The 16,532-nt window shown below is 37.0% G+C and overlaps 1 protein-coding gene across 6 annotated transcripts in view; it reads left to right on the forward strand.

Moving 5' to 3' along the window:
• Positions 1-16,532, forward strand: part of Swt1 (SWT1 RNA endoribonuclease homolog) — a 77,515-nt gene that overhangs the window by 36,369 nt on the left and 24,614 nt on the right. For all 6 annotated transcript variants that reach the window (XR_005975470.1, XM_041662961.1, XM_041662959.1 and 3 more), the window contains 4 exons: positions 2,706-2,869; positions 5,441-5,579; positions 11,571-11,719; positions 15,425-15,612. Coding sequence is in view for 5 of the 6 variants with exons in the window: in XM_041662961.1 (XP_041518895.1) it covers positions 2,706-2,869; positions 5,441-5,579; positions 11,571-11,719; positions 15,425-15,612 (640 nt within the window). In the remaining variant the exon portion in view is untranslated. The remainder of the gene's footprint in view (positions 1-2,705; positions 2,870-5,440; positions 5,580-11,570; positions 11,720-15,424; positions 15,613-16,532) is intronic.

Genomic DNA, 16,532 nt, shown 5'->3' on the forward strand with positions numbered 1-16,532 from the left:
TGGAAACATTTAAAACTAATAATACATTTTTATCTAATACATTTTAAATATAATAGCAAGTTTAGAATACTTACTCAAGTATTAAATGAAAATTATAAAAATGCAAAAGCATTACTATTTTTGCTGTTTATCTCCATATACTTTTACCAATTTTATTTTTATTCATTTTCTCACATTTACTTATTTATAATCATTGTGGGCAGAACTTGTACCTTGCAAAATGTATCTTTTAAATTATTAATGGTTGTAGTAAGTATTCTTTTGAAGTGAAACTTTTTAATTTTTTTAAAAATTAATTTCATAGCCGGGCGGTGGTGGCGCACGCCTTTAATCCCAGCACTCGGGAGGCAGGGGCAGGCAGATCTCTGTGAGTTCAAGGCCAGCCTGGTCTACAAGAGCTGGTTCCAGGACAGGAACCAAAAGCTACGGAGAAACCCTGTCTCGAAAAATCAAAAAAAAAATTAATTTCATATTCCTAATACTTTATTAATACAGAAAAATCAGATATACAATTCTAGTAAAATAATTTTTTCTTAATGTTTAAACTAATAATTAAGAAATATAAGGGCAGTACTGACTTTTTATTAGAATGATCTATTCTATGATTTGATATTTGATGAACTACTACATTGCTAGAGAAGTCTTACCTCTACCAAGGCTGGGCGACTGCAAACTAAACAGACCAAGCCTCTGTCTCCTCTCATTTTATATACCCTCTAGAGCTGGGATTAAGGGTGTACGATTCCCTAGTACTGGGATTCATGGTGGGGGACCATCCCCTGGATTTGTTTCTGCATTTATCTTGTGTAGCTCAAAGTGGCCTTGGACTCACAGAGATCCATCTAACTCTGTCACCCAAATCCTGGGATTAAAGATGTCACAATACCTACTTGATCTGTGGTGGCTTTAGCTTTGCCTATGGTCTTCAGGCAAGATTTATTTATTTATTTATTTTAATTAATTTATTTATTTAAGGATTTCTGCCTCCTCCCCGCCACCGCCTCCCATTTCCCTCTCCCTCCCCCAATCAAGTCCCCCTCCCTCATCAGCTCGAAGAGCAATCAGGGTTCCCTGACCTGTGGGAAGTCCAAGGACCACCCACCTCCATACAGGTCTAGTAAGGTGAGCATCCAAACTGCCTAGGCTCCCACAAAGCCAGTACGTGCAGTAGGATCAAAAACCCACTGCCATTGTTCTTGAGTTCTTATTCAGGCAAGATTTATTTATCAAAATAATTAATATGCCACTACAACTTTTCTTTTTCTGGGGAACTTTCCTTCAGTACTTAGGGGTGCTTCCTGCTCTTTCACAGGACCAGAGTTCATTTGCCAACATTCACAAACAACTCTAGTTCCAGGAATCTGACTATTTTTTCTGGCCTCTTCTCTGTGGAAAAAGCAATTGTTGACTTTTTACATTAGATATACTTGTATATCTAAGTAATTGTATAAATATTAATGCACTCATATATACTGCTTTGTTCCCTTTTTGAGAATAGTGTATCTTTGTCATGATACTCAAAATGATATTTGGGAGGAATTACAGGATATTATAGTTTATGGTTTTTCAGGAGTAAACTTCAGTTTGCCCATTCTATTACTGTCACTCTAAACCCTTAGCTGGTGTCTGTGGAGATGAGTCACTTAGTATTTGAATTTATTGTAAAGAAATTGTAGTGATTTTTCAAGTATAAAAGGATAATGTTAATGAAATGGTAACAGCTGAACTTATAAAAGCTTATTTTAAAGGAGGTTGGCATGGCTGTAGATAAGCCAGAAACTTTGGTCATTTTAAAACACTTTATTGATATGGGTTGAAATATGCACCATTTTGGGGAAGAAAACCAATTTTGATGGAGTTGCCAGGTAGTTAAAAAGTAAATAGAAAATAAGGCATTCTTATAATTATTCTGTTTGAAAAAAAATTATAAAATTCATCTCAGCCCTGAGAAGATATATATACAAAGTCTTTCCCCTAGTTAAGGAACTGTTTGCAATTGATACCTGCTGGAATGAGAAAACCAATTTTCTCCAATGGAATCTGGCTGGGTATATCAACCACACTCCAGGATAGGCCCAATGCCCTGGAGTAGCTGACTAACAGTGTGTGTGTGTGTGTGGGGGGGGGTGGCTTCTTGTTTCATTGTTTCATTTTGCTATTTTTTTATTTTACTGTTTTTTTGTTCATTTATATTTTTTAAATAATAAAAACAGTACGTTAATGTTAAGAGATGGTCAATAATTAAAAATATGCAAAATGAGGCCAGTGATATGGCTTAATGGATAAGAGCACTTGCTACACACACAAAAAATAATAATAAAATTTATTTTAGTTAAAATAACATGTTTTTTTTTCATATTTCCATTTGAGTAAAAAAACGTTTTAGGGTTTTTTTCGGGGGGGGGGGGTTGTTTTTGCTTTTTGTCAAAAACCCTAAGCGGGGACTGGGGATGTAGCTCAGCTAGTCAAGTACTTTCCTAGAACAAGCATAACCCTATCTTTATGTTTGATCCTAGTACTATATAAACTTAGCATGGCGATGCCTGCTTGTAATTCCAGCACTGGGAAATAGAGACAAGAGGGTCAGAAGGTCAAGGTCATCCTCAGTTACACAGTAACTTAGAGACCTACTTGTACTGCTTGAAACCCTGTCTCAAAACAAGAGATAACCTCTTTTGGTAAAACCTGAAACTTTGTCTTTAAAGAAACAGCACCTGTACAGGAGACATCTAAGGAAGAATCTACAAATTCTGGACTGTCCATTGTGCTTGAGCACATTATATGTGATTTTGAAAAATCTTTTGGAACAGCTTTATCTTCAATATTAGAAACAGAAATGAAAATTGCTTTTGGAAATCTTTGGATGGAGGTACATAGTTATATTAGTTGATATTTCTTTTTATTATTGATGATTGGTTATCTTAGAAGATATTTGTGTATGTTAAAAAACTTTACAGTAATCCTTATCACATTTTTCTAAGTTTTATAATAATTAAAAAATTTCAAATTGATTTTATATATTTATTTTGTTTTTTTGTGTGTGCACAAGTGTGTACATGTATGCAGGTATGTGTTTGCCTTGGTGCTCCTGTAGAAGTCAGAGAACAGCTTGGCAGGAATTGATTCTCTCCTGTCATGATTAAACCCAGGTTGTCAGACCTGGTGACAAGTGTCTTAATATGCTGAACCATTGCTGGCCTTGTAATAACTTTTTGATAATTATATGATGAACATTTCTTATAGGCTAGGTTTGTATAGTATTTATTTCACTTTGAACATATTGATATATTAAGGAAAAATGAGAAAGAAAAGGTACTCCAAGGGAAGATTCTGTATTTGTTTTAAATTAACTAAGAGTTGTTGTGCATCTACTGTGAATATTTGATACATTGACCTCCTAGAGCTTAAATTGAATCCTTAAAGTTCTTGCACAAGGACTAGGATATAGCTCAGTTAGTAGAATGTTTGCCTAGCAACCTAAGGCTGCAGGTTTTATTCCTAATGCCACATAAATTGTTTCTGATATACATGCCTATAGTCCTAGCACCTGAAGGTATATATAAGAGGATCAGGAATTCAAGATTATCTTTGGCTATATAGTGAGCTTGGGGTACAAGAGACCAAGCAAAATAGACAATATATAAATACTTTGCTCATTCAATTTGATTTGTTCAAAATGTATGACAAAAATGTCTGTATATTTGACTTTGTGTTTGTGTGTGTTTCAAGACAGGGTTTCTCTGTGTAGCCCGGGCTATCTAGTAACTTTCTATGTAGACCAGGTGGGCCTTGAACTCACAGCAGTCTGCCTGCCTTTGCCTCCCCATTGCTGGGATTAAATGTATACGCCACCGTATCTCACTCTATATTTGACTTTTATGGCATGTAAATATGAGAGTAAAAATTGGTCATAATAAGATATTCTGGGGGCTGGAGAGATGACTTAGCGTTTAGAGCATTGGCTGTTCTTCCAGAAGACCCATGTTCAATTCCCAACACCCATGTGGTAGCTCACAACCGTTTATAACTACGGGGATCTGACACCTTCACACCAATTCACATAAAAATAAAGTTAAACAAGTTGTTTTTAAAAATTAAGGAATTTTTAATTTCTTTAGCTTAATGTCTTTTTTTTCTACAGTTAAATTTAGCAAGCATCCTAAATTTCAATACTAAAACATCAAATTTAGCAAGCATACTTATAAAACTTAGTTTATTACTTTGGTTTAGTTTTTGGTTCTTTGAGACAATGTTTCTCTGTGTAACAGTCCTGGCTGCCCTGGAACTCACTTTGTAGTCCAGGCTGCCCGTGAGCTCACAGAGAACTACTAGTCTCTGCCTCAAAAGTGCTGAAAATAAAGGATTGCACCACCACTGCCCAGCTCTAAAAATTAGTTTAATACTTGTTTCAAATTCACATTTTTGCTAAGAGAAATGTTATAACCCATTATTTGTAGCTGATGCCTTTGTGCTAGCTATTCAATAAGATTCTAAAACTTGCCAGTGTGATATATTTGCTGTTATCCAAAAATAATGAAGAAGAATAAAAGATTTAGGAGGATTGTTATATATTGGATATTTCATAGAAGTATGAATGATTCAGAACTTTAATCCCAGCACTCGGGAGGCAGAGGCAGGCGGATCTTTGTGAGTTCGAGACCAGCCTGGTCTACAGAGCTAGTTCCAGGACAGGCTCCAAAACCACAGAGAAACCCTGTCTCGAAAAACCAAAAAAAAAAAAAGAAAAAGGCATTGATATCTTCCTAAACTGAGACCAATTATCTATAAATGTGTTTTTGTAAGAGTGTAGCAAGTGACAGTTGCATTTGATTATTTTTCATATAGATTTTTCCCTCTTCTAGTATGAAATATTTAGATTGTTTTGCTTATGGAAATGACCATATAGAAGAGAAGATTGAGGGACTGGAGTGGTGGCTCAGTGTTAAGAGCACTTGCTGTTCTTGCAGAGGATCCAGCCAGGTTCAGGTCCCAGCATCCACATGGCTACCCATAACCATTTGTAGCTACAATTCTAGGGGATCTGATGCTCTCTTCTGGCCGCTGTGGGGATCAGACACGCATGTGGTACATAGACATATATGCAGGAAACACTTGTTCACATAAAATATAGCAAAAGCATTAACTTAAAAAAAGAAAAAAATAGATTGAGGTACCATTCTGGTTAAAACTATACTACTTCTCTAACTAGAGTTGGTTGTTTTTTTTTTTTATAAAAGTTATGGAACTAAAGGTTAATAATATGAATTTTATAAAAATTAATCTGTAATAGACCTACCTCTTTAAAATTGTGATTAGCACCTCTTAATATAAAAAGTGTGAATAGCTGTATTTTCATTAGGGATATGTATAAGTTCCTACATACGTATGTCTAAATAACAGGTAAATAAACAGTAGATGATAATTTTGTAATACTTTCTAGGTGCTGTACTTGAAACCACCATGGACTCTAATAAATCTATTGCAGTGCTTTAAAAAACATTGGCTGGCTGTATTTGGATTAGTTGTGGAAAATAATTTGCTGTTAACTATTGAGAGCCTATATGAAAATCTCTTGAAAGGTATGAATCTTTTTATTTTTTTCTTTCACAATTGTCTGTACAACTTTAAATCAATCTAATATGTTGGTATATGCATGTGGGAGGTGGAGGCAGGAAAATTAGAAGTTCAAGATAAACTGTTACTAGTGAGTGCAAGAGCAGCCTACATGGGACCCTTTTTAAAAGCAGAAGGGGCAAAAAAAAAAGGGGGGGAGGGGGAAAGGATGAACCAAAATGGGCTGAAGAGATGACTGGGTAGGTGTGGTGGTTTGGAAGAAAGTGGCCCCCAAGGGAAGCTCCAGCCAGCTACACCCAGTGTCTCAGACCACTTCCTGTTGCCTGGGCAAGATACAGAACTCTCAACTACCTCTCTAACTCCATGTTTGTCTGCAGGCCACCATGTCGCACCATGATGGTAATAGACTAAACCTCTGAAACTATAAGCTGCCACCTCATTTAAATGGTTTCCTTTATAAGAGTTGCTATGGTCATGGTGTCTCTTTACAGCAATAGAATCCCTAAGTAAGACAGTAGGTAAAGTACTTGCTGCATAAACATAATGACCTCTGTTTAGAGCCCTAGAGCCCAAGAAAAACTGAGTGTGGCAGTGTGCTCTAATCCCAGTGCTTGGGAGATGGAGACAGGTGGATTTCAAGGACTTGCTGGCTAACTAATTCAGGTAGAGGTCCAGGATTGATGATAACTGAAAAAATAAGGTGGGGAAACAACCAAGGAATACTTGAAGATATCAACTTTAAAGTATGGGAGTGTTGCTAGGCAGTGGTAGCGCATACCTTGAATCCCAGCACTCAGGAGGCAGAGCCAGGTGGATCTCTGTGAGTTTGAGGCCAACCTGGTCTACAAGAGCTAGTTCCAGGACAGGCTCTAAAGCTACAGAGAAACCCTGTCTCGAAAAACAAAAATAAAACAAAACAAAAGTATGGGATTGTAGCTTAGTGAAAGAATACTTGTCTAGAATGTATAACAACCTGGGTTCAATCCCCAGTCCTCTCGAAAAACCAAAAAAAAAAAAAATGAGTTTAAAGGCACAAAATCCAGGTAATAAAAAATAAGGAAGATTTACCAAAACCTACACAAATAATTATTGTAGCATTTGAACACACATTTTAATAGGAAGTTCTTTAGAAGTTAAGACCAAAAAAATGGAGGCATATTCTAGGTAGGTGTACATCACATACATCATGCTCTCTGCCTTGTTACTGAAGTGTAAAAGTGTAAAACTTGCAGGCCAGAGAGATGGCTCAGCAGGTAAAGACGCTTACTGCTGTTTTCCCAGAGAGGCCCAGACTGTAATAAGCAAGGTTTATTTAGCGTAATACTAACCAATTTGGAACCTATCTCTCTAACCCCTGCTGCAGTGAGGTAGAGAGGAGTTGTATCAACTCTGTGGGGTAGGCTTTTAAAGGTGTAACTACAAAGAGGCTTTTTGAAGCTGTTTTGGCACGGTCCAAGGTCTTTTGCTCTGTCCCATCCTGCTGTGTCAGCTGATTCTTTGTTCTTAGAGCAAGGCCACCCTGTTCCTGAGTCTGGCCATCTTTATAAGTCTGAACCAGGTGGCTGGCTGGGCTGAGCTGAGTGTCCTTATGTTTGGAATCTCCTGGATGGGAGGAGGAAGGAAAGTGCTGTCTTTCTGGGAACGTGAGGCTAGTCTGTGTTTTTAATTTTAAAACATTCTGTTAGGAAATTTCTTTTTGTCCCTTTGAGAATAAGGGGTGAGGGTCCCACATTACCACACCTAGAAGTCTTTGATCACCATTCTCCACATGGTGAAATGAGAGAACTCACTCCTCAAAGCTGTCCTCTGACTTCCATGTGTGTCATGGTCATGATACACATATGCTCACTCACAAAAAATAAATGTAATAAATAATTTTAAAAAATGAAATGTCAACTTGCAGCAGTATAGAATCACCTGAGAGGAGAGCTTCTGATATTTGACCTAGCCTACTGTGAGTAGCATCATTCCCTAGGCTGTTACTTGAACTGTGTAAAGGTAGGGAATGCTAGTTGAATATAGTGCAACAAGCAAACAAGGAAGGGTACATTTGTTTCTCTTTACTCCTATGATTGCAATTCTTTAAATTCTTGCCATGCCATCCCTGCAGTAATGGACTGTAACCTGGAATAGTAAACTCAGTAAACCTATCCTGTGTTCCTTTGGTCAGTGTAATTTTTCAAAACAACAGAAAGGAAATTAGGACACAGTTCCTTATATATTATCTATGGTAAGTACTGAATAAATGTTGATTGTTAGAAGTTGCCAATTATTTGTTTCAGTTTTTTGTTTTATCAGACAGGGTCAAGTTGTCCTGTAACTTCAAGGCCTAGGCTGGCCTTGAATGCCCATTTTCTTAGTTAGGAGGTTATTATTGCTATGACGAAACACCTTGACCAAAAGCAAATAGAGAGGAAAAGATTTATTTGGCTTAGAATTCCACATCGTAGTTCATCATTGAAGGAAGTAAGGATAGGAACTTAAACAGGGCCAGAATGTGGAGACAGGAGCTGATGCAGAGGCCATGGATGGATGTTGCTTATTACTGGCTTGATCCTGCTTTTGTAAAGGACCTAGACCCACCAGCCTAGGGGTGACCTCCTCCCACAATGGATTGGGCCCTCCCACATTGATCACTAATTAAGAAAATGCCCCAGGCTTTCCTACAGCCTGATCTTAGGGAGACATTTTCTTAATTGAGGCTCTTTCCTCTGATGACTATAGCTTGTGACAAGTAGACACAAAACTACCCAGTACAACCATCGATCCTTTTGCCCGTCTCCCAAGGGCTTGGATTACATGAGTGGGCCACCAGGCCTAGTTAGAAGCTAACATTTTTTTTTTAAATTTGTTTGTTTTGTTTTTCTGAACTGGGGCTTCTCTATATAACTCTTTGACTGTTCTGGAACTCTCTCTATAGACCATGCTGGCCTTGAATGCAGAGATCCACTTGCCTCTGTGTTGCCGAGTGCTGGGATTAAAGGCGTGTACCACCATCTAATTTTTTTTAAATTTATTTTCTAAGAGAACTTTTGTTTAATTTTGAAACATTTATTTTAACTTACTTTATGTGCATTGGTGTAAAGTTGTCAGATCTCTTGGCAATGGAGTTACAGACAGTTGTGAGCTGCCATGTGGGTGCTCAGAATTGAACCTGGGGTCCTCTGAAAGAACAGCCAAGAGCCATTTCTCCAGCCCCAAGAGAACTTTTTAAAAAGACACTTTTAGGGCATTTCTTTAATGGTAGAGGTTATTTTTCAAGATGCTTAGGACAACCAACCAATTGGACATGAAAGCATATCTTTACCAGACATTTAATACCATTTTTTGTATTTTATTTTTAAATTATTTCACGTGTATGCATATTTTGTCTGTGTATGTCTATACCACATGTGTGCTTGGTGAGAAAAGAGGCCAGCAGAGGGTCTCCTGTAGTTGGAGTCACAGTTTAGTTTTTCTTAGATTTAGGCAGTTCATCGATTCTGAACCACATGTAACATCTTTTATTTCTTTCCCAGAGAAATTTGAACTAGTCATTGACTATAAAAAGAACTAAAAGTATTCTTGTCAAAAAAAAATGTTGACTTGGTGTGGGAGGCAGGGTGTGGATAAAGTGAAGAATCTTTGCTATAAATATCCTAGTAATTTAGAATTACTAAATATTGCTGGGTGTGGTGGCATATGCCTTTAATCCTAGTGCTTGAGTTCAAGGTCAGCCTGATCTATATAGCAAGTTCCAGACCAGTCAGCATACATAGGGAGATCCTGTCTCAAAAAAAAAAATAATAAAAGAATTATTGAATTTATTAGTAAATTTATTTCTTTTAAAAAGGATTTTATTTTTATCTTTTTTTTGAGACAGAGTTTCTTTGTAGCTTTGGAGCCTGTCCTGGAACTAGCTCTTGTAGACCAGGCTGGCCTAGGACTCACAAAGATCCACCTGCCTCTGCCTCCTGAGTGCTGGGGTTAAAGGCATGCGCCAACGCCACCCGGCTATTTTTATCTTATATGGATGTTTTACTACATGCATGTGTACTACATGCATGGAGACCAGAAGAGGCCAGCAAATCCCCTGGAACTGGAGTTAGGATTGTTGACAACCATATAAGTGTATTGAATCTAAGTCCTCTTCAAGTACATGTAGTCTTAACAGCTCAACCATCTCTCCAGCCTTTGAAATATATATTTTTAAAATTTCATTTGTTCCTTCAGAATCTCATAAGCAAGTTCTTGTGTAAGTGACACATAGGGATGCCTTATTCATTTTTAGCTCATTTTGTCAATAGAAAGCCATGCTTAATTTTAAATATAATAGTTTCTGTAGAAGAGGGTATCGCTCAATCAGTAAAGTGCTTCCACATACTCAAAAGGATCTAAGTCCCGGCCCAAGAACCCATGTCAAAAACCCAGGTGCAGGAGTATGTATTTGTATACAAGGATAGGGAGGTGATGATATATAGGGATAGGAGGTGAGTACAGGTGGATCTCTGGGCTTGTGCACGCCAGTGAGGGATCTTATTTGAAAGCACCTATGAGAGGAATGCCTGAGGTTTTACTCTGCTTCCTTGTGCATGAACATGTACACACGGTCACACACACACACGTGTGTGTGTGTGTGTGTACAGAGCCTCTGAAACCATGAACATTAAAATAGAAGCAAAGCAAATATTGCAGCGTGATGATTTCTGCCTTTGGAAGCAACTACTTAGCATTATATTTTAATGACAGAAAGATTTGTCTTTTCTCTCATTTTTTTTATTTCATTTTCAAAAATTTTTTTTTTGTTTGTTTGTGTAGTAATATGGGCGGCAGGGCTGCGTCCCCAGCACCCCGGCTGCCTGGCTAGCTTATGCCCGAAATAACAACACACAAACTGTATTCATTTAATCACTGCTTGGCCCATTTCTATCTAGCCTCTTCTAGGCTAATTCTCACATATTAATTTAGCCCATTTCTAATCATCTGTGTAGCGCCCCTAGGTGCGCTTACCGGGAAGATTCTAGCCTATGTCCATCCTGGGTCGGAGCTTCATTGCATGCGTCTGCCTGGGAGCTGGGAGCATGGCATCTCTCTGAGGCGTCTGCTCCCAAGAGGAGAGCTGTGGAGTCTGAGCTCACTTCCTCTTCCTCCCAGCGTTCTGTTCTGTTTACTCCTCCCACCTATCTTCTAACCAATGAGGGCCAAGCAGTTTCTTTTTATTTAACCAATGACCTTCTTCCATCATGTTTGTATGAGACAGACTCTCAATATAGCGATTTCCCCGCTTCTTGCTCTTGTGCACTGGAATTACAGGCATTTACCACTATGCCTGTCTTCTTCCTAACTTTTTAAAACTTTGAAATGATTGTTACCAATAACTTCGGAATTAGTGGAAATATTCTTAGCCTCTTGAGAGAAAGTTATGGTAGATTATCTTAATTTAACTTACAGGAGGAAAATTACAGCTTTTTTTTTCTTATTGTTGTCCAAATTCTTTATTAGCTGAACTTTTGTTGTATGCAGAGAGATAACACATTATTTTCAATAAATCTTGTTTTACTTTTCATGTGATAGAATTTCAGGTAAGTTATTACATGATAGCTGTGCAATCATGGTAGGAGTCACATCTGACTTATATGCTTGTCCCTTATATGACTCTTCCTTTATGATAGTCATCTGGATGTGAGACAGCTTCAACTTTGAACACACCATGCTTGGGCTTTTTGTCTGGTGATTAATTCCTTTTACTGAAGAATGTAATATCTCACTTTTCCTATCCTTTGAAGTTGGCTGTATTCAAGGAACTCCTAGAATCCGAAAACAATATCAGATTCAACATGAACACTTTGTCTATAAATAAATGTGTTCAGTTGTTGCTTTCTGTACCAGAGAGACATGCTAGTTGTGACATGTATGTGTAAATGTCTACTCTCTTTAAATTGCAAAATTAATACTTAGTGTTGCAAATGTTGTATGCTTATTCTCTCAAATTTTTTTCTTAATTTTTTTCTTACCAGCTAATAATGCAGTGGATTTTAAAACAGTAAAATTCCTGCTTCAGGATTCTAAAAGTTTGTTACATGCCTTCAGTACAAGGTCAAATTATGATGGCATTCTTCCACAGACCTTTGCGCAAGTAAACAAACTACTTCAAGTACTTGCAGAGGTAAGATACCTATGAGTAATATTTAGAGTAGTTAATCATATATTTCAAATGTGGATTTAGTGGCCAACAATAAAAGGATATATTACCGTGACTTACCCTAGCATTCTAAAGGCATTGAGTAAATACTAAGTACATTGAAGTATAGACAGTGTTATTACAGAGTATGGAACATCCATTTTCTATGGAAGGTATATCAGAATAGTTGAATTATTTGTTTTTCAAGATAGAATTTGTCTATATAATTCACCGAGCTTCAAATGCATGATTTTTTTTTTTAGTACTCTGTAGTATTGACATTATGGGTATATATCACTATAAACTTGGGATTTTATTTTCTTGTTGTTGAATTTTATATTATTTCATTTATGGACAAGAGAAAGCTGTGCACACACAAAAAAGAGGGGCTAGAGAGATGGCTTAGCAGTTAAGAGTCCTTAATGCTCTTAGAGAATATTCAGGTTCAGTTCTCTGCATTTACGTGGTGGTTTACAACTATCCTTAACTCTACTTTCAAAGGTTCTGATACCATCTTCTGACCTCTTCTGGCATCAGGCATGCACACAGTACACATACATGAATGCAGACAAAACACTGATACACATAAGATAATTTAAACAATAACAAAATAAATTTTGAGATTTTTTTTTTGAGACAGGGTCTCATGTAGCTCAGGCTAGCCTCAGATTTGCAATGTAGCCAAGGATAACCTTAATTTTTTGGTACTCTTGCCTTTATCTCCTGAGTACTGGGATTGTAGATGTGTACTATAATGCTCTGTTTATGTAGTGCTTGGGGAGCTAATCAACAGTGTCATGCATATTAGGCAAAGCTCTCCATCAGCTGAGATACATTCTGAACCCTAGAATATATTTTGCTAGACATTGTGTGGATAATTCATTAAATTTGATTCATGTCTCAAATATCTATCTATGTTTCTAACCTGAACAATAAATACATTATTTCCAAAATAAGGTTTCTTAATATAATAACTTGAGAAGTACACCTAATCTTAGTTATCAAGTATTGAAAACCAAGAAAAGAATTACTCATCTTCTATTTGCTTCTGGAAAGCTTCTGAGAAACTAGGATGAAACAGTTAACTAGTACCATTTTCAGCTATGTGTGTAAGAGGGGTGGAAGTAGGAAAAGACATCCTTGTTTTGTTACTTCCCAGATACCCCAAAATTTTGATCAATCACTATGCTAGAATAATTCAAATCAATTTTGTTGATTAGTTTTAGGTTTTACTTGCTCAGGACTCTGACCTGTGGATTTTTTTTGTTGTTGTTTCAGGATTTTTTTTTCCTCTAGTTCTTTAAATTCTTTTTAATCATTACCCCCTTTTTTGTATTATGAGTACAATAATAATTCATGACTTAGAATTGCCATAAGAATGAACTATTAACTGAAGAAATTAGTGCCTGGCCAATAGTAAGTGCTATATAAATGTTTATTTTTTTTAAAAAAATTTACTTGCATGATTGTGTATACTCAGATTTAAGGGCCAGAGCAAAGGAGAAATAGGCAAATACTCAGTTTTAAACATTTATGGATATTAACGCAGTTATCTGGGTGGAGGTGTAGCTCTGAGTTCCAGCCCAGTATTGCCACAAAAATTAATTTCAGGAAAAAATATATAGGGCCATTATTTATATATAGTAAGTTCATAATTTACTACAAACAGGGAAAATGAGAAGATCATCTCTTTTTGCTTTCTGCCCCAGCATGGTAATACCTCTGCATTTGGTGTAGGATCATAGCTTTCTAGATTGCTGAGAGTCAAATCTCTTTTGCTTCTTACCATTTGAGTTATCTTGCATGATGTTTTTAATCTTTGTATTTCTGTTTCCTTCACTTCAAAGTCTGAATTGTTTCTGTTTCATAGGGTTTCAGTTCTGTGTCATAGTACTATGTAGTCACAAGGACTGAGTAAGCTAATATAAAAAAGAAACAAACAAAAAAAAACCACAACAGTTTAAAGCATAGAAATAGTATTAAGCTAACTTTGGAAATCATTCTTTTATTAATGTGGAAACTTAGTCCTAGGGAAATAGTGATTTTTCGTTTTATGTTGGTCAGCTACTCCTGGGCAGCCTTAAAATATGGCTAATAAACCCAGTGGAGAAAACTAATTTTGCCTTTGCAAGCAGGTATCAATTGCAAATAACTTTTTGGTCAGACACGAGAGCCTATGTCCATTTGACCCTCTCAGTGCTGGGACCCCATGTGGTTTGAACCCGTGCAGGCCCTGTGTGTGTTGCTACAGTCTCTGAATTCATACGTGCTTCAGTACTGTTGTGTCTAGAAGACATTGTTTCCTTGGTGTCCTCTGTCACCTCTGGCTCCTACAGTCTTTTCATCTCTTCTTCCACATAGACTCCTGAGCCTTGATGACATTCCATTTAGGACTGAGTAAGTCTCTCAATCTCTGCACATTGTCCAGTTGTGGGTCTCTTTGTTAGTTCCCATCTACTTCAAGAAGAAGCTTCTCTGATGAAGGTTGAGCAAGACACTGAACTATGTGTATAGCAGTATGTCATTAGACATTATTTTATCGCTATGTTCCTTTTGTAAATAATAGTATTAGGTTTTCCCTAGGTGCACAGTCTATCTAGTCTCAGGTTCTTGACCACTTAGTAGCATCAGATATAGATTTCATCTTATGGAGTGGCCTTAATTCCAATCAGAAAGTGGTTGGGTATTCCTATAACACTTGTCTTACTGTTGCACACGTATATCTTGTAGGTTGGTTAACTTTGTAGGCCATGGGGTTTGTTGCTGGGAAATATTCTCCTCTGGTAGCGTGTAGTGTATCTTCCAGTACCATGAACAGTCAGTTGTAGTGAAGGCTGTAGTTAGGCATCAGCTCAACTTCTTTATGTTACATGGCATGTGTAAATGATGTCTTCAGCAATATGGTCTTACTGCACTGTCAGATTGCAGAGAGTAATCAATAGCCTTGGCAGTCATCTATGATGTTTGGGGTTTCCATGGGGCTGCTTTGACCAACAGTTCAACAGGATGTAACCCATTTCTGCCATTGGAGGTTTTGCTTGGTGGCATAAGATGTCTAGTGGAGCTATTGTGTCCCCCATTATTCAGTGACTCCATTTAGATTCCTTTCATATATATATATACATTTTAAGACACTTATAGGGGCTGGAGAGATGGCTCAGAGGTTAAGAGCATTGCCTGCTCTTCCAAAGGTCCTGAGTTCAATTCCCAGCAACCACATGGTGGCTCACAACCATCTGGAATGAGGTCTGATGCCCTCTTCTGGCCTGCAGACATACATGCAGACAGAATATTGTATACATAATAAATAAATAAATATTTAAAAAAAAAAAGACACTTATACAGTAGTAGATTTCCAAATGTTTTTTCAAATGGCCTTTAATAGTCCCTTTCCTGATTTCCTTATTTATCCCCCTATCCTTTGCCCATTTAATCAATCTAGTTTGCCCTTTGTCTCTCCATACAATATATTGACATTTGAATGTTAGGTAAGAAAGATCTCTGTAGTAAATAAACTGATATATTATTTGATTTAAGCATGAAAGAATAATATTTTTTATAAGTCTTGTGCTTTTCTAGGAATATTCTGTACATATGAAAGAGTAACCAGAATGTCCAGTAAGCTAGTGACTGTTTTCTCAGTTGCTAGTGAAGGACTGGTCCGCATTTTATGTAATTCTTATGTCATAGGTCAAGACGAAACTGAAGCCAGATTCTTCAGAAAGCACAGTGAATAAAAAGCAGAAGGACACTTCTTTGGTGAAGCTTCATAACCAAGACGTCACTGTTTCCTCGGATTCTCCTCTTCCCCAGTTCACGAGGCATCAAGAGATATGGTCTATCCTGGAGAATGTTTGGACTTCAATATATCAGAACAGGTACTACATTCCCAAGACATCCTCCACTTTATCATTACAAGTTTGCTTTTGTAGGGTTTCCGTTATTACAATTTCTACTGTAGTTAGTGTTTGGGCTTTGATTTTATTGTACTATGGGCTTTTGGTCCTGTTGGTGCATTAGAAATATTTATGTTTAAATCAGTGTAAACATTAGGATTACCTGAAAAAAATTTTGTTTCTATATTTAAACACTATTCCCAGAAATTTGGATTCAGTAGGGGAAGAGTTGAGCCTGAGAATGCATTTAAAAAAATCTCTCGGGGCTGAGAAGATAGCTCAGTGGTTAAGAGCACTAAAGGACCTGGTTTCAATTCCCAGCACCCACATGGCAGCTCACAACTATCTGTAACTCCAAGATCTTACACCTTCACACAGACATACATGCAGGCAAAACATCAAGGCACACAAAATAAAAATTAATAATTACCAAAAAAAAAATCTTCCTAGGTGATTCTATTGTAATCATGATGAGGAACATTGCTTGCATAGGTTACAACCTGTGAGTCACTTAGATTGATTCAGCAGCTTAGCAGATTGCAAGTCTGTAATTAAATTGGAAATAATTTGAGAAAAGTTCCTTCTATTAAAGAAAATTCATATAAGAGTTTAAAGGTGTGGGCTGGAGAGATGGCTCAGAGGTTAAGAGCACTGGCTGCTCTTCCAGAGGTCCTGAGTTCAATTCCCAGCAACCACATGGTGGCTCACAACCATCTGTAATGAGATCTGGTGCCCTCTTCTGGCGTGTGGGCATACATCAAGGCAGAATGTTATATACATAATAAATAAATAAATTAAAAAAAAAAGTTTAAAGGTGTATAAATACTATTGTTTAAAAGGAAAATACTATTACTTTAGTATATAAACATAAAACACTTTAGAATTAATGAAATGAGGTACAG

The sequence above is a fragment of the Microtus oregoni genome, unplaced genomic scaffold, assembly GCF_018167655.1.
Source record: "Microtus oregoni isolate MIOR12 unplaced genomic scaffold, Mior012 000013F_ref0000133, whole genome shotgun sequence".
NCBI lineage: Eukaryota > Metazoa > Chordata > Mammalia > Rodentia > Cricetidae > Microtus > Microtus oregoni.